Below are 21230 nucleotides of genomic sequence, written 5' to 3' on the forward strand. Positions count from 1 at the left end.
TAGATAAGATATTATCGATTCAGACTTTCTGGGGTGTTTAGCTTTAGTCCCCATGTCATCAGTGGCACATACCTTTTTCCTTTTGCCCATGGCGCTGGTTGGATGTTAGGGGGGTCGCCCGGCCCGACCTCCTTCGACCCTGGACGGCCACAGACGGCACGCCCTCTACCCGGGCTCCGCCCGCGCGCGTCCCGCGGGGCGGGAGGCTCCCCTCTCACTTGTAGCGCCTCCGGGCGCTGGTATGGCGTCACAGGTCTTGCGCCGGCCGGGGCAGCTGGGGGATGTAGTTCCCGCTTCTCCCGTGCCGACCGAGGTGTAGTTTTAGCCAAAAGCCGTTGCCCTCACGGCGCAGGAAGGTAGGGGAGATGGTGTTGACCCTGGTGATGCCTCTGAGCCGTTCCCCTCACGGCGTGATTGTCTGGAAGTGCCCCACTTTATGCCTAACATACAAGGCCTTGCATGATACTGGCCCTGTCTACTTGAAAGGAGCTCTTGCATGGTATTGAACCAGCAAAAAATTGAGATCCAGTGGACAAAGAAAAATAAAAAATTCACTCTAGATTTAAAAAGGTGAAATAGGGAGGAAGAAGCTTTTTGATAGGAGCTAGCAAGCACTGGAATCTTCTTCCCTCTCACATGAGGGCTGCACCCGCTCTGATATTGACACACAGGTTAGCACTACTGTCACTAAATCCAGTATCGACTCACAACCAACTCATCCCAAAGTGATGGTAGAAAGAGTCAAGGGCGAGGAGGAAAGTTGAACTGATTTTGAACAAATGTTAAAGGCACAACCTACTAATGAGGAACCTGAAGTTGCTGCATTCAGGCAAAGGCTAAAAAGCCTGAAGAAATGCGCATGGGAGGCCTGCGGATGATAATTCTGTGCTCAAGTCCAAACAGCGCCCCACTCTAAATCACCAACTGCCAGATGAGACAGTCAATCATGCAGTACCTAGTACAGGGACCCCTCAGATGCTGCAGACTGGACAGCATACCCAATTTTCAGTACTATTACCGATCGGCATTTAGACTCAAGGAAAGCAAACTGGAGGCGTTCCTGAGGCTGACAGATAAGGAAATGGTGAGCAGAGGCAACACAATGTGTTAATTACTAGGCTACTGGGGCGGCTATCAGGATATGTTGGCAGAGATGAGAATCTACTGCAGGACGATCCCTAATAAAAAAGTGTGCAGGGGCCACTGTAACAGGGAGCAGTTCAGGTTCTCTGGGAGTGTGTCATCAAATTCTATGCCCAATTTCAGGCTGAACACTGGCACAGCAGAGGTATAGTGCCAGGCATTTTTTTCCCCACAAATTGTTGATCATGCAGTGGTTTAGGTTTTTTGCCATTTTCGAAACATACGTTTTTGAGCAGAATGTGAATTGAGGGCTTGCATGGTCTTGCGTGGTCATCATTCGAAACATTAGGCGTCTGTTCTTTAATTAAAATACTATATCTTTTTTTATATCTACGTGTCTAAATCTGTAACTTATTCTGACCTATTTTATTTATTTTATTTTCCAGTCAAAGGCACGAGCAAAATAAATGCGTGACTGGTGCAATCAGCTGCCCGACATCTGCAGCGAGTTCATCATAACAAGGTTTGCATTATGGAGGTGTAGAGATCACTCAGTAACAACTGATCACAGTATGATAGCATGCACAACCTGTCAACTTGCTGAGCAATTACCTAAGAACATCAAAAAAGGAACACATCTCCCATTACAAAAGGAACAGGGACGACATGCCTGTCTGTGAAGGACAATCACCACCGATCAGAGAAGAAACTGTAAGCACAGATTAAAATGTCAAATCCGCATTCGTTTCAAAAAGGCAGGAACGCATAAAGGAAGCGCGATTAAAACGGTAGAAATGGGCCGTTTCAGAAATGTAATTGAATTTGCCTCAATTTAGATACTGACTGCAGCCACCCAAGTGTGAAAATCGAATTGCAAACAACAACGCAGAAGAAGTTACCAGGTAAAGCATATGATGCATTACCGGTGGGCGCCTTCTATGTGCTGAAGTGAGTGTTTTTCTGGCACGTCACCCAGACTTAATATGCTTGAATCAAAATCCGTGGGCACGTCAAATCATATGTTAGGGAAAATGGTTTTATTAGTCTGCAGTGTCATTGTTGAAATATCGGTGCATAAAGATTTCACTCTTCAAAGGTTTTTTTAGGAGAGAAGGGCTCGGGCAGTCGATCTCAAATCTGGGTAATATGGTTCGAGTCTCGGAATTGACGCTCAACATCCTGTGATTTTGGGCAAATCCCTTAATCTCCCCCTACCTAACAAAACAAGCATTTGCAATGCAATAAGACTCGCATTTATGCCTATTGCTATGCAAATGGTAGTGATCACGGACAGCGGAGGCGGGGGAAACAGCACGAGCAACGCGAGTGCGAAGGTATGGTAGGTGTCACAACAAGGGGGGGGGGTATTTGAAGGCACAGTGAATAGGAGGAATGTGGGGGAGGCACGAGCAAGGGGAGGGAGGCAGGACTGGACTGGCCATAGCGGGCACCGGGCATTTCCCTGGTAGGCTGCTAGGGTGGGGGCCGGTTTGGGGCCCCTGGGGGCCGTTTTTGCAATATCGGGCCCCTGTAACAAAATCGCCCGAAACCGGCCATCGCAAACTGCTCAGGACACTCCCCCTCACCCGGGGGAATGGGGGGGAGGGGCAGCTGAGCAGTTTGCCAGGGCCATTTTCTGTTCCCAGTCCGGCCCTGGAGGGAGGGAGGGGGGCGAGTAAAGAAGGCACCAAAGCACGTTGTGGAGAAGCGTGGCTCAATGGTTAGAGCGGCAGACCCAGATGCAGAGGTCTGGCCCAGGACCAGGGTTCGATTCCCGCCACGGTGGGTCTTGGGCTCAATTTCCCCGTACCTGATAATTCTCGCCTCAGTGACTAGTCTAATCATGGGTCCCACTCTGTGACTCTGGGCAATAGCTTGCTTAATCGCCACAACGGCCCCAGCAACGCTTGGATGCCTGGCTTCACCTTGGGTAGAAGTGCGCTATATAAATACAAAAACATTTACATTTACATTTACATTTACCTTCAGGAGGACAGCCGCGATTGTCAATAAAGTAAATAGTGCTCACACACTAGATAAAGCATGGCGTGTAAGGAGCGAATTAAAAGGTCCAGTCCCTATGGGCGGCAACAAATGGAGACAGGGCGGTACCGAGGCGGGAATAACAAGCCTCATAATGAATCGGAAGCCAGCGTTTACCGCGGACATTGACACCAGCCAATTACAAATATGGGAGGAGAGGGTGGGAGGCTTCCACAACATACTCGACTACTGCATGCCTCGCAGAGCGAGTATGCACTGCCGCTAGGCTCGACATAAAAATGAATGTGTCCTTGTGTAACGTAACTGGTGCTCCTGTAAAGCGCTCTGATACCTTCGGGTCAAGTTTGCGCTATATAAAACTCCGGAAAAAAGTGGAAGTTTAGTATTATATGCCACAAGGCATGACACAAGTGGCATAAATGTCAGTGGTGTTAAAAAAGATTAGCAGTGAACAGGCATACACGCCACAAGATACAAAATGTAGCTGTATCAGTGCAATCTCAGGAGACCTATCTAGGTCCCTTGCTTCTGCATCCAGATTCAGCTGCTCGTTTCCAAAAACAGGTCGGCCTGTGAAGGAGCGCAGGACGGTGGTATCTCCTCTGCAGCCCCAAGTTAACCCCACAGTACCTTTTGGAATGAATGGGCCAATCTCAGGGAATTCTCTTCAGGCAATGTTAGCTGGTATTGGGAGCAGGACCAGTGTTTAGAGCTTGATGCAGCACATGCGCTAAACCACGGGGTAGGGTTGACCAGTTCTGAAGTAGGGAGTGTCTCCAACATTGCCCAGGCAATGCATCTTTGACGGGGGGCCCCTCTGAGAGGCACTGCAGCAGCTCTCTCGCACCACAGAGATTCAATTGCAGGCTGGAACCCTAGACAGTGCTGGTTTGGTGGCAATGCCAGCCCGGACAACCACACCAGCACTACAAAGATATTCCAGAGAGCACGGGCGGATAGTGACAGATAGAGTCTCCAGCGCTGCGGAGTCAGTTGCACATCCCCGGGGAGCCAGTCCTGAGGGAAGAACCAGCGCTTCAGCAGCCCTCTGCAAAAATTGTAGTTTAACCACATGCTGACCTCTACACAAGCCCGGCGGCCGGACTCCTCAGTTGCCAAGTCCCACAGCAGGGGCAGAACGGGATGATCTTTACTGCCCCTGAGATTCCATGAACAAAGGGCAAGCCAACAATCCCTTGGAGAACACTTTTGGGGCACAAATCAAGTAGAGGAAGACAGGTCAGCAAATTAAGGCTGATTGCAAAGTGGCAGTCCCTCCAGCAGTCCAGCTGTCAGCAGCCCAACAAAGCACATAGTCCAAAGGCTGCTTCATCCTGGAAGCACAGCAGTCTGTCCTCCTGGCAATGTGCAGATTGTAGAGCCAGCAGCGTCCTTTTACAAGTCCCATGTGGTGTCTCAAGATATAGGTTCAGAGCCCCAGTACCTATACTCAAAAATATCTCTGATGAAGGGGTGACTTCAAAGGAACCCTTAGAAGTGTGCAACAATCCCTTTCAGCCCAGCCCTGGCTCCAGACGATAAGTAGGGGGTAAATCAGCCCTTTGTGTGAGAGAATGACATAACCTATTCAATGGTAAAGTGTGAATCACCTCTCCCTCTCTCAGCCCAGGAAGACTATCAGTATGCAGATGAATATAGATATAACGCCCAGTCACACCCAGCCATCCTGTGTTGTGACTGTCTAGAACGTGACACACAGTGTAGCTGTCACCCAGCCCAGAAGTGCATTGGAGTCAGGCTGCAAAGCACAAAGAGTCAAAAGCACAAAGAAATGCCCCCATTCTAAAAGTGGCATTTCTAAAATAGTAATGTAAAATCCAAATACACCAGTAAGTAGGATTTATCACCCCTATTCTAAACATACCAAATATGTCAATGCCAGTCCTTTTTTTATCAAAAAAGTAAATAAGGTAAATCTCAATGCTCGCCTATGAGTAGACCTCACACCAGTGAAAACAAAATAGGCTGTTCATCACTACCAGGACATTTCACCCATAAAGGCACATGTCCTACCTTTTACTTGCACCCTGCCCATAGGGCTACTTGTGACCTACCTTAGGGGTGACCTATGTGTAATAAAAGGGGACAAGTATTTTCAAATGCTAAGTCAAAGCGGCAGTAAACTGTGCATACAGGCCCTGTGGTGGCAGGCCTGAGACAGGTTTGAAAGGCTAATTCTGTAGGGGGCACAAGCAGTGCTGCTGGCCCACTAGTAGCATTTAATTTACAGGCCCTGGGCATATGGTCTACAACTTTACAAGGGAGTTACAAGTAAATCAAATATGCCTAACAGGTGTAAACAAATCATACCATGTTTAGAGGAGAGAGCAAATGAACGTTAACACTGATTAGCAGAGGTAAAGCGCCTTGAGTACTAAAGCCAACAAAAGAAGGTGAGAAAAATAGGCAGAGGAAGGCAATACATTTGGGAATAACCCTACAAACAAGGTCAGGTCCGATAAGCCCTTCCAGCCTAAAGTCAGGGTAGACTAATCAATACCTAAATATGATGTCAATGAACACCATGAAAAAGGCAGGCCCGACAACGGCATTACCAATAAATGTAATGTCAATGTAGGCCATAACCTGCACCCACATAACAATGTAAATTCCCATAAATTTAATGTCAATGTATGCATTAATCTATGCACAAATGACAATGTTGTTACCAGTAAAAGCAATGTTGATGTACACCATGATTTAGGAGTGCATAACTATGTCAATATCAGTAAAGACAGTATCCATGCATGCTATGAAAACTGTACACACAAGGTTGAGAATATCAATAAAAATGATACCAGTGACTGATATTACTTGTAGGAGTTCCAGTGAACTCACATCATTAGTGTTGAATTTATACAAGGTAACCTCCCCATCAACCCCATGTCAGAGATACGTGGTCAGGCAGGTACTGTGACCGACACCTATTGAATACCAGATCACAGGTGGGGTCTCTCTTAACCCAAAGACAAATGCACACCCAGGTAAATCCCTGATCGATCCCACAGATAGATAGTTGCACCACAAACAGGTCCGAGGTAAAGGGCCCCAATAAAACATGTTTGGCCAAAGGCTTGTGTTCCTCAAAAATACCACAAAGCTAGATACCACATGTAGATAGAAACACGCAGCCAATCAGTATACAACATTCACATCACAGGTAGTGATCACGCGTGCCTCATGCCGGACATCTTAACACATTCACACTGGCCCACACTAGCTCTCCCCGAGTTCGAGAGCCATCTGGGTCCTTATCTGATGCCCGTGCTTGTTAATTTATGACAAAGGTGTTTTATCAGGAATGAAGATAATGACTTTATTGTACCTCGCAAATGTATATTGTTAGAACTGGGGGTCTCTAGTTGGCAGAGGAAGGTACCACTGTCCAAGTAGGGACCCTTGCTTCTAGTCAGGGTAAGGAGGATACACTCTTTAGATAACCCCTGCTCACCCCCATGGTAGCTTGGCACGAGCGGTCAAGGCTTATCAAAGGCAATGTGTAAAGTATTTGTACCAACACTTACAGTAACACAGTGAAAACACCACAAACTGACTCCACAACAGTTTAGAAAAATAAAGGTATTTAATCTAAGCTACACAAGACCAAAACGACAAAAATCCAACATACACAGTTCAAGAATATGGTTTCAAAAGAGTTCTTAAAGTTGCGAAAAAATAATCCACAGTTGCGTGAAAAGTTCACAGTTGCGTCACGTTTAGCCAACAGTACCTTTAAATGCGACAAAGTTCCAAAACAGGAGCAGGTGCGGTGGAAAACAAGTGATGCGTCACTCCTGAGACCTTGGGGAGACAATGTGACAGCCCCGCTGGATGTAGCGGGCGTGATGTGGTGACTCCGGTCTGTATGGGGAGGGATGCGATACCTTGTATGGATTCCCGGTGCGGAGGTTCCGTAGTGAAAGAAGCTTGCAAAGGCACGCTGCGAGGATCTTTGGAGTTGCGACGATCTCCGGGGCGACGATGCGCGGACCAGCGGTGATCTTCCTCTCGCAGCTCCTCGATGCGATGGCTCTGCGACGACACTCGTAGCGACGTGATGCAGTCCGCAAGCAAGCGGTGCGATGATCTCTCCCAAACGACGACAGGCTCTGCGATGACACTCGCAGCGATGGTAATCTTCGTGCACCGGTCTGGTGCATTCCGTAAATGAAGTATGCGACGACTCTGGCAGCGGCAACAGGCACTGCGACGATCTCGGCCTTCATAGCGGCGGGAATTTCCTCGCACTGTCGGGGATGAGCTCCGCAAGCGACAAAACTTGCAGAAAGTCTTTAAAAGCTTGGTTTCCAGCTTCCCAACACAGGTACAACTTCCAGAGGCAGCACAACTGGCCCAAGCACTCTAGGAAGGACAGAACTCTCTCAGCAGAGTTCAGGGAAGCTGGAGGTGAAGTCCTTTTGTTCCTGGGACTTCTTAACAGGGAGCCAGCTCTTCTTCAGGCCCTTGGAGATTCCTTCAAGCAAGGGGACACAACACAAAGTAAAGTCCTTCCCCTCTCCTTGGCAGCAAAGCAACTGCAGGTCAGCCCACACACACACACACAGCAGGACAGTCCTTCTTCTTCTTCAGTCTTCCGGCTCTCTCCTTGACAGAGGTTCCTTCTTGATTCCAGGATGATCTCATTTTCTGTAGTCAGGGGTCCTGTGCTTATACCCCTGAAAGTCTTTGGTCCCTTTGTGCAGGAGGGCTCTGAGCCCGGTCTGAACCAGTTCTGGGTGTTCCTTGAGCACTCTGTTTTCCTGGCCTCTCCTTTCCTTTCAGAGAGAGTGGCAGGGTTGTCAGCCGCCCAGCAGGAGGTGGAGCCAGCATTGTGGAAGGCAGGCACAGCCCTATTCAGGCCCGGGTGCTACCCCCTCCCACTACTCTAGATGCAGATGGAGCTATTCAGCCTAGGGATGGCCCACTCAGACTCTGGGAGCCACCCAGCCCCTGTCACTCACAAACCAGACAGTCAATTCACAAACAGGCCTAGGCACACAGAAAGGTCAGACAAGAGAACAGCAACTTTCTAAAAGTGTTGTTCTCAAACACAGGATTTAAAAACAACCTTTCCTAAAAGATGTGTTATTAAATTCTGAGTTCAGGGATACCAGACTTTTATGTCCTATCTTGCTCCTATGGGAAGATATGCTGGTAGCCACTGTAGCCAGCATCCCCCATGGTAGTCTATGGGGCAAGATAGCCTTATAATAGTGAAAAACGAAAATGGCTGTAATTCACCACCAGAGCATGTAAACTGAACAAGTACATGCTCCACCTTTCACATACACTGCACCCTGCCCAAGGGGGTACCTTGGGCGTTCCATAGGAGTGACCAATGTGTACAGAAAGGGAAGGGTTGGGCCTGGCCAGTGGGGACACTGACCAGGAGGACATGGCAGTTCACAGACTGCACACAGACACTGCGGTGGCAGGCCTGAGACACCATTTTAGGGCTACTCATGTGGGTGGCACAATCAGTGCTGCAGGTCCACTAGTAGCATTTGTTATCACCAGCCCTGGCACACTCAGTGCACTTTACTAGGGACTTCTGGGTGACACAAATATGCCAATCATGGATAACCAGTCATAATAACAATTTACACAGGGAGCACTTGCACTTTGACACTGAACAGCAGTGGCAAAGTGCCCAAAGCATCTAAACCAGCAAAAACTAAATCCACCACAGCATCAAAAATACAGGAAGTAGAGGCAAAAAGATAGGGTGAAACCACGCCAAAGATGCCAGGTCTAACACGTGTCCCCTCCAGCTGAAAGTGGGGAGAACTACCCACCCTCTTGGGAGTTCTCTTCACTAAGGCGGAAAAACCTGGACAGACCATCAGCATTGGTGTGTTCTGTGCCAGGGCAGTGTTCCACCGTGAAGTCCATTCCCTGTAGGGAGATGGACCACCTCAACAGTTTTGGGTTCTCACCTCTCATCTGCATTAACCATCTAAGGGGCCTATGGTCTGTCTGATCACGGAAGTGAGTCCCAAACAGGTAGGGCCTCAGCTTCTTCAGAGCCCAGACCACAGCAAAAGCTTCCCTTTCAATTGCATTCCACCTCTGCTCCTGGGGAGTAGCCTCCTGCTAATGAAAGCTACAAGTTGGTCCCAGCCCTCGTCGTTGATCTGTGAGAGTACTGCTCCTACACCATGCTCTGAAGCGTCGGTCTGCACTATGAACTCACTGGAGAAGTCAGGTGCCTTGAGCACCGGTGCTGTGCACATCGCAGTCTTCGGGGCATCAAAAGCAGTTTGGCAGGATTCGGTCCAATTCTCTTTCCTGGGATGCTTCTTGGAAGTAAACTCTGTCAAGGGGGCAATGATGGTGCCATATCCTTTGACAAACCATCTGCAAACCCCGGTGAGACCTGAGAAGGCCCTCACCTCTGTCTGGGTCTTGGGGGGCTCCCAAGCCAGAATGGTATCAATCTTCGCCTGTAGGGGCACCACCTGGCCGCTCCCTACCTGGTGTCCAAGTGGAGTGGTGTGGCTCACTGGTTAGAGGCGGCAGACCCGTAAGCAGAGAATGGCCTGGGACCAGGGTTCAATTCCCGATGCGGCAGGGTCGTGGACCAGGGTCAAAACGGACTCGATAATTCTCGCCCCGGTGCCTACTCAAACCATGGAACACACTCTGCAACTCTGGGCATTAAGCTTGCCTCTTCTCTACAACGGCCCCCTACAGACGCCGGGGATGCCTGGTTTCACCTTGGAGATACCCAGAAAGGGACCATCTCACAGGGAAAACCAGGACGGGTTCCCCAGCGGTCTTCAGCGCCAGGATACTCCATGGAGTCGCAGTGCACTTTACAAGTACACCCACATTTACATTTACACCACAGATCCCTGCCCTATCTGGCACTTGTTGGTCTTGATAGTGAGGCCTGCCCTTTGCAGAGCCTTCAACACTTCACAGAGGTGTTGCAAGTGTTCTTCCTATGTGGAGCTGAACGCAGCAATGTCATCCAGGTATGCGGCGCTGAATTCCTCCAGCCCGGTAAATACCTGGTTAACCAGTCTCGAATGTGGCAGGGGCATTCTTTAACCCAAATGGCATGACTCTGAACTGGAAGTGCCCCTCTGGCGTTGAGAATGCAGACCTCTCTTTGGCCCCCTCAGCTAAGGCAATCTGCCAGTACCCAGAAGTTAAATCAAACGTACTGAGGTACTGGGCAGCTCCCAACCGATCCATGAGCTCATCAGCTCTGAGGATGGGGTGTGTGTCAGTCTTCGTGACCACATTGAGCCCACGGTAGTCCACACAAAACCAGAGTTCTGGAGGGGCACCGTGCGTAGCAGCTTTTGGTACTAAGACCACTGGGCTAGCCCAGGGGCTGCTGGAGGGCTCAATCACCCCTAGCGCCAACATCTTGGAAACCTCTTCCTTGATGCTGGCCCTGACCATGTCAGCTACTCTGTAAAATTTCTGTTTCACAGGCAGACTATCTCCAGTGTCCACATCATGGATGCACCAAATGGTGATACCTGGGGTCAGGGAGAACAGGGAGGAAAACTGACCCAACACCTGGCGACAGTCCCTCTGCTGTTCTGGTGTCAGGGTGGGTGAGAGGACCACACCATCCACTGACCTGTATTGCTCCTTGGCTGCCAGGAGGTCAGGGAGAGGATCACTATCCTCTTACCTTCCAGCATCTGTTGCCATAAGCATTGTCACTTCAGACCTCTCAAAGTGGGGTTTTATGCGGTTCACATGCAAGACTCTCAGGGGCTGCATGGGAGTCTTCAAGTTAACCAGGTAGGTTACTTCGCTCTAGGGCTCCACCACCTCATATGGCCCAGTCCACTTGTCTTGGAGCGCACGAGGCTCCACTGGCGCCATCACCCACACCTTCTGCCCAGGTTGAAATTCGACCAGAGTGGTATTCTGGCCGTACCATATTTTCATTTCTTCCTGGCTAGCTTCTAGGTTCTCCTGTGCGAGATTCCTGAAGCGTTGTGTCTGGTTGTGAAAGGCCAGCACGTAGCTGAACACATCCTGGGGTGTCTTCCCACGAGATTTCTCCCACCCCTCCTTCACCAGTGCGAAAGGTCCTCCAACAGGGTGGCCATACAGGAGTTCAAAGGGACTGAACCCTAAGGACTTCTGAGGCCCCTCCCTGTATGCAAACAACTGGCATAGTAGAAAGACGTCCCACTTCCGTCTCATGGGCTCCGCTAGGCCCATAATCATACCTTTGAAGGTGTGGTTGAACCTTTCAACCAACCCATTTCCTTGAGGGTGATAAGGAGTGGTGAACTTATAAGTTACCCCACACTCCTCCCAAGGAGACTTCATGTACCTAGAGATGAAGTTGGTACCCCGGTCGGACACCACCTCTCTGGGGAACCCCACACGGGAAAAGATCCCCATCAATGCACGGCCCACCAAGGGTGCTGTGATTGTCCTGAGAGGGACTGCCTCCGGGTACCAGGTGGCATGGTCCACCAAGACCAGGATGAACCTGTTGCCTAAGGCGGTCTTGGGGTCAAGGGGCCCCACGATGTCGATGCCCGCCCGCTCGAAAGCGATGCTCACCATAGGAAAGGGTTGGAGGGGTGCCTTGCACTTCCCTCCACTCTTGCCACTGGCCTGACATGTTTGGCAAGTTCTACAAAAGGTACCGACGTGCTTCTTCATCTGGGGCCAGTAGAAGTGGGTGACAAGCCTTTGGAAGGTCTTGTCTTGCCCCAGATGTCCTGCGAGAGGCAAGTCATGACCCAGACCCATTAGGAAGTTCCTGAAGCACGCGGGTACCACCAGCACACGGGCTGCACCAGGGCTCAGCAAACGTAGGCTCACTATACAATAACTCATCTTCCCAGTAAAGGAAATGACTTTTGGATGCTCCACCTGCTGCCTGGTCTGCAGCCTGTTGCCGCACACCAATGAGGGAAGGGCACTCTTTCTGCGCCTGGCAGAATTCCTCCCTGGAGGGCCCACCTTCTTGCTGCCAATGGGTCAGCTCAGGCAGGTCGCCCAGTTCGGCCACCTGTTCCCCTGTAGGTTCCAGGGCATCCCTATCAGGTTCTGCTCCTTCCTGGACGGTGGGAACAGCTGGGGCTGGTTTCCTGCGCCCCCTACCTCTTCCTCTCTTGGCAGGTCTCTGGGCCACTGTTTCACGCTCCAGTTCTGCTGAATCACCCTTACTGGTTGCCATAGCACGCGTGGTCACACAGATCCACACAGGCAAACCCAACATCTCCAAATGAGTTCGGTGATCCACATCCTTCCATGGAGAACTTTCCAGGTCCTTACCTAGCAGACCGTCTACAGGCAAGGCATCACTGACAACAACTTCCCTGAGACCAGAGACCCCTCCCCATTCAAAGGGAACACGCACCACTTTGCAGAGGCGCACTGAGCTGAGCTATTTCATATATTTTGTGAGGTTTGCTAACTCTGGTGTCTGCAGTTTCCACTTGAAGATATTCATTCGTGTCCACTGTCTCCAGATGATTCATAAGGACTTTGCGAGCTATGCTCACTTCTGCTGCGCTGTCTAGCATTGTCTGAGCCCATTCTCCGTTTTTCAGTTGTGTCCTCAGTATTCTCGGCATTGTTAACTACTTTAATACTGGCTACCTTCTTTTTTGGAAATTGTAATTTCTTTTTTAGATGAGCAGGTTCCTTGTCTTTGGACTTGGCGTGCTCTTCTCTTTGTTCTGATCGTCCTCTTCTTTCCGATTTCTGCGAGGAAGTCTGAAAAGATTGAGAGGGGCGTGTATCAATTTCTTGATATCTATCAGGTTTCTTTATATTATCCCTGTTTCTAAGGTTGTATCTTTTCCCAGAGGGCTCACTTTGGGGAGACCTGTGTCCTTGGTTCGGACTGGAATTTCTTTTCTTTAGGATTGGATTGTTTGTTTCCATCCCAGCTCTTTTTTTGTGATGTTAAATTATTATTAAAAAAATACTTTTTCATGACTTTCAATCAGTCGGGGTTTTACTGGTATTCCACCTAAACTATCTCTACCTAGTTCCTCATAGGATTTTTCTATAATTCTGGCAATTTCAGCTGGTTGGTCTGCTATATCTGTTTCTTTTAACCTCTGGCGGATCGCCACGTTTGCTGCTTCTCCCTTTATATTGGCTAGTAATATAGCCGAGACCTGCTTGAAGTCTTTTAGTAATTTCATACCAAGAGTTAAAGCGGGTTCTGGACCGTATTCATCTTGAATTTGTTTTAGCACATCTGGTATTACCGAGATGGATGGAACACCATGTGTTTTTGTGTAAATGGAAGCAAAGACTGTACCCCAAGTGTCACAGTTCTCCACGTGTGGTGCGATTCCCATTGGAAGACAGATAGTCAGAATCCTGTGTTTTTCCAACGGGGTGGTGTCTGGAAACACCGCCTCTATTTGGGTGATTTTTTGTGCTAACCAGAATGGTATTTGTTCCCGTTTAGCTGGTACTTTACCCAGGCAGGATTGTATGTTCTGTGGTGTAATTTTATTTGTGTTCCCCTGATGAGGGGTCAGCTGTGGAATTTTAATTGCTGGTTGGATTGTTGAAGTCCGCATTACATATTGGACTAATTGTCTATGTACTTTTATTAATTGTTTTAGTTGTATTAAAAGGTTTGCTGCAGACATCCCATCGATGTCTGGATGTGGTGTGTATCCGGCTAGGATCGGCCACGTTGCTCCTGGTCTACCTAATGGACCGAGCCTGGTGATGTGATTATTATGTTTTAGGGCGCCATTAAACAAGAGCAGGTGCTCTTGAAATTTAAGTGGTACTTCCACCTCCTCGAAAGGAGTGTACTCATTAGGAGGTTCCTCTGTTTTGTAATAGTGGAAGACCTTTGTTACAGCGTTTGCTGCTGGAAAGTGTATCCATGAATAGAACACCTCTGTCTGCCGATATTCGTGTGCCTCTATTACGAATATGACTGTGCCACCTCTAGGTGTCAGTCCATTTTCTATAAGTTTTAAAGTTATAGATTTTCTTATGTTGACCGCGATGAGTATTATATTCGGGTCTGTTTCTTGCATAGCATTATCAGCTGCTACGAGTTCAGCTGCTATTCTAGCTGCCTCTCTTTCTCCTTCATTGTCTGACATTGTACTGTCCAGAAGGTTATTCCGTTTGTTTGCAGATCAGGTTTCTTATGGAAACAAAGATTAGATGCACAATATTTTGGAACAGTGTATCCTTCAACGTTGACTAAACCAAGAACCATACATAGGAGTTTCCTCCTGCGAGGTTTGGCGGATATGACCTTTCACCCACTCCAGACGTCTTTGGAGTATTATGGGAAAAAAGGGGTCTGAGTGAAAAAGCACGACTGAGTTACTCTAATGTCTTGCGTTAGTTTTATCGCCTTTCCAAACGTTTGGGCGCCATGTAGTGTAGTTCCTATTATGCCAATAGGCTCTGCGCATTGGAATAATACCTTCAATAGTATAGGCCTAGACCAGACGTTAACTAGGTCTTCTATTGTCGATATTAGACTTAAAGTTTTGGGTTTGCCAGCTAGCTCAGAGTTCACTAGAAACTTTCTCGAATAGGTAAGGAGGAGTTGAACCTCCCTGGATAGACAAGAAGGGATTTAGTTTCTGACAACCATAGAACATGACAACTTTGCTCTCCCCTAATCAAGAGTGTATCTCTAGAGTCGTGTGAAAACAAAAGACAACTTATTTTACTCAGTCAGTACGTGCATTCTTAGTCTCACCAGATTGTAGAGAAAAGGAAGAGACGGGCGTGTTCAATAAAAGATGGTATTTATTGATCAGTCTCTTTTCTCATACAAGAGAAATGGATCGATATTATTGCAATACTTATGGTTAAGTAAAGTGCATACAATAAAAGCAGAAGTATAAAATAATACTGTAAAAACATTTATATGGTTTCTAAGCCATAAGCAGGTTTAAAATGGATAAAATAGATACATACATATATACATTTGACTAATCGTACTCAACTGGTGTTTCTAACTACGCCTACCCCAGTGTACCTGACCTAAGCCTAATACGTGGGCGGGAATAGAAAGTAGCAGTTTAAGTTAAGTTTGTTTTGCCAAGTGACTGACTCAAGAATTCTCTGCAAGGGGTTATTCAGTTCTGTACCTGGAATCTAGGATGAATGAGGGATGGTATCTCTCGTCTCTGGTCTCGATATTCCAAGCTGCCTGCGAGGGCTGCTCGGAAGCGCCGGAGCTGGATTTCTCCGCAGGAGAAAGCAGCGTCTCGTTCTCAGCGCGTCAGGAAGGCGGGGCTGCGCCAGCGGGGTCTGCTCTGCTCTGGGCTTCGGCAAGTCTGGCTGCTCCGATCTCGTCACCACCGCGTGTGTTTGCTTAAGGCAAAACCGGTAATATTTATACCTGTAAGGTGCCGAGATTGACGTAAGGATGGACATAGATACGTCAATAAGGATGTCATACGACTTGGTCGTTAGCACATTCTTTTGCTGAAGTTCTCGGTGAAATCAAAACAATGGCCGCAGGGTTTTTCCCAGGTTGTCATAGGTTTGATTTGTTTTGAGAACTCCGTATGCCTTATCAGGGGCTGGAGGAATATCGCTTGTCTAATTAGATGGCAAGCGTTATGACCTAATCAGATAACACGTTCCTGTGCCGTGGTGTGGCTTCATCAGATAACGGTTTCTGCATCATGGGATGGCTGCTAGTTAACTTGTTAACCAGAACAGGGTCAGGAATAGGGGGATCGATACAGAACCTATAGGAATACATCACATTATTAGAGCATTGATGACAAAAAGGTTGCTCAATTGGAGTGATAGCCACAATAAAGTGTCCCAGTGCAGGACCCCATCACCCAATGGGAAGACACAATCAGAGTTTAAGATCCTATTACTAACGCAACAAATTAGGGATTAAGGCAAGGTGCTTGCACTACTGGTAGAATACCACAACTGAGTCAAAGTAGAAGGTGCTAGATCCAGGAGCGTAATTCCCATATGATCCTGACAAGGAGTTGAGAAACTCTACTCCCTAAATAACATACACCTGAAATTTGGTCTGCACCCTTCAAAATTCAATTTCTCAATCCAGATAACAAAAAGTATTATTATGATAACAATCACTCATAAGTACAAAATATGTAACTTGTTTTCCCAAAAGGACAGCGAAACAAAGAGTCTTCACTTCAGTTCTTTCTTTTATTCAGTTTTCTTTTAAAATTGCAGAAAGCCAGATAGCCAACGCGTTTCGTCCGTTACCGGACTTCTTCAGGGCTGAATAAATTCCAACAAATGGCAGGTTCACGTAAAATTCATATTCATATAGCTGATTATTAGTTGATTTATTTATATTCTTGTTATTATGTTGGAAAAAGCGCTCCAATGTATAAACGATAGGTTCAGTGTTGATAATCTCAAAAATACGTGGTCGTCGGTCACAATGCGACCGCATTGTGACCGACGACCACGTATTTTTGTGGCTTTACTGTTTTGAGATTATCAACACTGAACCTATCGTTTATACATTGGAGCGCTCTTTCCAACATTTGATTTTCTGCGTCCGCCAACTTGATTTTGACGCTCACCAACGAGGAAAAATCTGTCCGGGAGGTGGATTTTCCTCGCTCCGCTCACCAACTTGACGTTGAAGATCGTGAGCGAGGCAAAAACTCCGCTCCACAACGCGAAGCAGAGTTTTTCGGAACTCCGAAAGCTCCGCGTCACGCGGAGTTCGGAAATCTCCACAAACTCTGCGGGCGGAGCAGAGTTCACCGCCCAGACGAGTCACAATATGCCCAGAAAGAGCACACAGAGAAACATACATTATATGCCCTAATCGGCCAAGCGACAACCATTCTGGAATACGTAACTACTATAACTGTCTAGCACTGTCAGTAATGAAGCACAATTCTTGACATGTTATAATCAATACTTTTACACCAACTACAAGGCTAAAAATATGAAAGAATTCTCACTTTCTGATTACGAGAGATCTTCTACGTAGCACCAGTAACCTCCTTGGAGTATATGGGCACATATAACATCCTGTGAGCATGAGTGTGATGTACTCAGTCAGGCGTTTTTACCACCCTAATGCTATTTAAGCCAGTGTTTTGTTCTACGAAAGAACTAGAGTGCTATCCTGTACCTCAGCAGGCGCCACGCCAGATGAAGTTAATATTTTAACATGGGGAGTCGTACGCAGGACTGTCAGTGATGCTTCTCATGGCGGCATGGCAGATTATAATGTCTTATAGTCACTGCAAAGTTAATAGGCTTTGGCAAGGCCAAGAAGTTTGACTTTGGCATATTGGTGGGATGGTCACATTTTAAAAAAGTGTTTTTTCAAGCATAAGACAAAAATACAAAAGAGAAAGAGAACATGTTGCACTAAAAAATTTAAATAAAAACATATCCATTGTCTTTTATTTTAAAAGAAGACTACATAACAGTACAGACTCCACCTAGTTACCCGGTGTGGAAACGATTTTAAGTTTTTAATGTACTTAGCAAGAAAATAGGATTGTTACTGGCACAAAGCAAATGTGCTATTGGCTATGCATTGCTCTAACCCAAAGACATAGGCTAGTAAAAAATAGTTTTAAAAAGGCTAAAGAATGGGAAAAAGGCACATTGGTAAAGTACTGACCCAGCAGCCAGTTGGCACTGACGTGAAATTGGTTTTAGATACATGCGATCAAGCAAACTACCATCACTCACAGTGTCAATGAGAGAGCCACTATGTAGAATGAGTTTACCTGTTGCCCCATGGTGTCTGATGTGGTGGGCAGAAGCAAACCGTGAATGACAGTTGAACAAACTGCTTAACTGGCTAAAGCTGCCTCTTGGGCAGACCTTAAAATGCAGATGATTTCTCTACACTGTGATGGAAGTTTTGGTCTATTCCTCTAGTTGCAAGCATAATAATCATCTCTGCCTTTTCCTGGCATAGACCTCTTCCTTGCACTGGTTCCACCCATCCTAGACCTGCTACCTGTGGATGTGTGAAGCTGAATAACCATCTTTTGCCTACACAAAAGCCAAAATGAATATGGCCAAAAGTTCAGTGTTGAGCAACAGTCACTCTCATGCCAGCAGCTGGATTATGCTGTAGTGTAGTGTAACTCCCTCTGGGTTATGTGTTTGGAATGGGACACCACAAATGACTGTAGTTATGGAAGAAGCACTATCCAGACAATATCACATAAAATGTGTTACCTGGATTTCTTGTCTTCCACCTTTTCTGTGCTCCTGAGTTCTCCCACCGGCTGGTTCTGGATTGCCGTGTCTGTAGAAAAACACAGACAGCATGATTGCAATGACAGCAGTCGACAGCAAGTGTAAAAATCCAAAAACACTTTGGTGCCAAAGGAAGTAACTGAATCTTTGTTTTCAGCTATCTATACTGGACTACTTACCTTTTTTCAAAGTGGCCACATTGTAATGCTCCAGTTTATAACCTTACATACAATCCACCTCTCCTGGTTCCCAGCTAGCCAGGAGTTGAGCACTATTAGGGCACTGATATTTGTACCTCAAAGAAGTTCGGCCCCTAGTACATAGTATGCTTGCTCACAGAACTGATTCCTTCACAGTCCTAAGCTTACTCTCCTTTCCTCCATTCAGGCAAGCTTTCTCCTTTTCACAGAGAATTGATTTCTACTAATATGTGATTTTTAAGTCTGGATATCAAGGGCCAGATGCATAGCTTCAGAGGGGTGTTTGGGGTAAAACATATACTCTGCAGTAAATATTTGCGGACAAGTGCTTTGAGTCGGGTAATGTGACGTGTCTGTCGGATTTCACCTAGAATTTTTACATACCCACACTCGCAAAAACACACACACTCTCCTATGTTTTGAAAGTCTTAGAAAATATTGATCAGTTGGAAAACTATTGCGTTTTAAGTATTCTTGACAATCCACCCTCCTCTCTCTCTTTCCAATGCCCCTTCAACCCCCCTCATGTCCTGCTTCTCATATAATGTATTTTAACAAGATGGCCCAGCGTGATTGTTAAGAAATCTAAACCTCACCCTCCCCCCCCCCCCCTCACCCCAATCATACTGAGCAAGCTACGAACCTGTAAACAGCTTTGTCTGTCTGCGAACTCGAATCTTCAAAGCCAAAACATACGCACAAAGGACTTGGGGTCAGCCTTTCAGCCCTCGCTTGAATAAAGTATCCACATTTTGGATCAGGACCGATGAATATTTCCGTCTCAATATTCAATGATGTGATTTTGCAACCATACGTGATTTTACTCCTATCATAACACATTGCTGCTTGCCGGTTTTACATCTAAGTGTGATTTGGGCACCTAAAGTCTTTCCACACTTATGATGAATTTTCGTTTTAGTGTGCTCTCAACCAAAAGTGATGTCATAGTGCACACATTTTCACTTGCTGTAGAAGCTTACTGCTGCATTTTTTCTTATATGATATTGCTTGATATTGCATTTGAATGTGATATCATACTGCTGACTTTGGACCAAGTGTCTTTTTGTACCTTAATATACACCAAAATGTGCGTTTTGTTCCTAACTGTACTGTGCACCTAAAGTCTTCCACGCCCTTGGCATTGCATCAATGGTCACATTGCACCTAGAAGTGATTTACGACTTACATGTGTTTCTACCCTCTGAATATGATTTGAGTTCCTTTTTTAATAAACAACTGTTATTGGTTTTATGCACAGAAACATATACCACAGCTGTCATGTCTGGCTACCACCATAAATACGGGAAACATCCATTACGACGCAACTTTTACCACGCAGTACCTTTACAATGCAGGATTTACAACGCAAGTCATTACAACGACTTGCGCTGGAGGGCGCTGTAGGATAGGTAATAGTTTAATTTACTATCTAAAACCTTCCCTACTATCCACGGGGACTGGAGTTGGAATAGTAAATTAAACTATTCACTGTCCAGCGCCCCCCACCGCAAGTCGTTGTAACGACTTGCGTTGTAAAACCTGCGTTGTAAAGGCATGCGTGGTAAAAGCATGCGTTGTAACGACATACATCCCATAAATACAGTAGAAAAGGTTCAGCAAACACCTCACAGCATGGAATCATCAACAACAATAATAGTAAGGATATACAATGGGCGCACATTTAAACATTTACAATTAACAGTCATGCTCAAAGTAGTCCCACCATTTACTCTAGATCGTGCCATGTTTTTTAGGACAGACCTCAACCTCGTATATTGGCTTCTCCTACTGCGCACACCAGTCCGTTCCCCGACGCCATTGAGGTAGCGTGAGTGGGGTGGGTGACTTCGTCTTGAAGGCAATGTTCGCGGCCATCGTGGCCACTCCAATCAGTACCCAATCGTCCCCAGTGCCTCCCAACTTCCTCAAAGATCCCCAAAAGAATAATTTTTGGTGACAGTTTTATTTCCCACCCCAACACCCCCGACAGGTTCTGGATCCCCTCACCCCAGTAATTACTAATAAGGGGACATGTCCACACCATGTGATAGAAATTAGTTAGGGCTTGAGAACTTCAAAAGCGCATGGGAGTAGGGAGGAGGAGTGCACTGTGCAGACAGCTGGGAGGCAGTATGACTGTACAAGCCGCAACCTGGATTAAATTGTAATAGAACAGGGAGGCATTTTGGGGTCCAACAAGTCATCATCCTCCAGGGGTCCCACCCAGTTCTCCCATTGGACGTGCAGCGGCGCAAATGTGTCAGGTGTATTAATGGTTAGGAAGCTGTAGGTGTGGGAGAATCCCACTATCAACAATGCATCCATCAGGAGTTTTGCTTCTAGCGGGCTGTGCTCAGAGAATTCCGTGGAGACATGGACCCCAGCAATCTTATTTTCAACTGTGGCCAGCGACGTGTGAATGACTTGTAGAATCGTGGATAGGTCTCCTACATCGGAAGACACACAGGTCTGCGAAGACTGAGCTGAGGCCGGTGAGCCCCCCAGTGAACTTGTGATAAATCTGTCAATGTGGGTCTGAGAGGATTGGGCCTGATGTGCATTGTCCTTCCCCATCTTTGCTGTGATGGCAAGAAACAGAACAAGCATTAGAAATGCAATAGGTCTCGCAGCATTAGAGTTAGTGCTTTTAGAATTGTTAATGGGTTTAGCATGAGGGTGAGGGTGAGTGAGGGTGAGGGTGAGTGAGTGTGAGTGTGGGTGAGTGGGGGTGAGTGTGAGTGGGGGTGA

General features: G+C 47.0%; 1 protein-coding gene across 2 annotated transcripts in view; it reads right to left on the reverse strand.

Annotated features, from left to right (window-relative positions):
* Positions 1-21230, reverse strand: part of TMEM229B (transmembrane protein 229B) — a 393737-nt gene that overhangs the window by 306794 nt on the left and 65713 nt on the right. For both annotated transcript variants that reach the window (XR_013600854.1, XM_078659586.1), the window contains exon 2: positions 18262-18331. Coding sequence is in view for 1 of the 2 variants with exons in the window: in XM_078659586.1 (XP_078515712.1) it covers positions 18262-18331 (70 nt within the window). In the remaining variant the exon portion in view is untranslated. The remainder of the gene's footprint in view (positions 1-18261; positions 18332-21230) is intronic.

The sequence above is a fragment of the Lissotriton helveticus genome, chromosome 9, assembly GCF_964261635.1.
Source record: "Lissotriton helveticus chromosome 9, aLisHel1.1, whole genome shotgun sequence".
NCBI classification, from domain to species: Eukaryota; Metazoa; Chordata; class Amphibia; order Caudata; family Salamandridae; genus Lissotriton; species Lissotriton helveticus.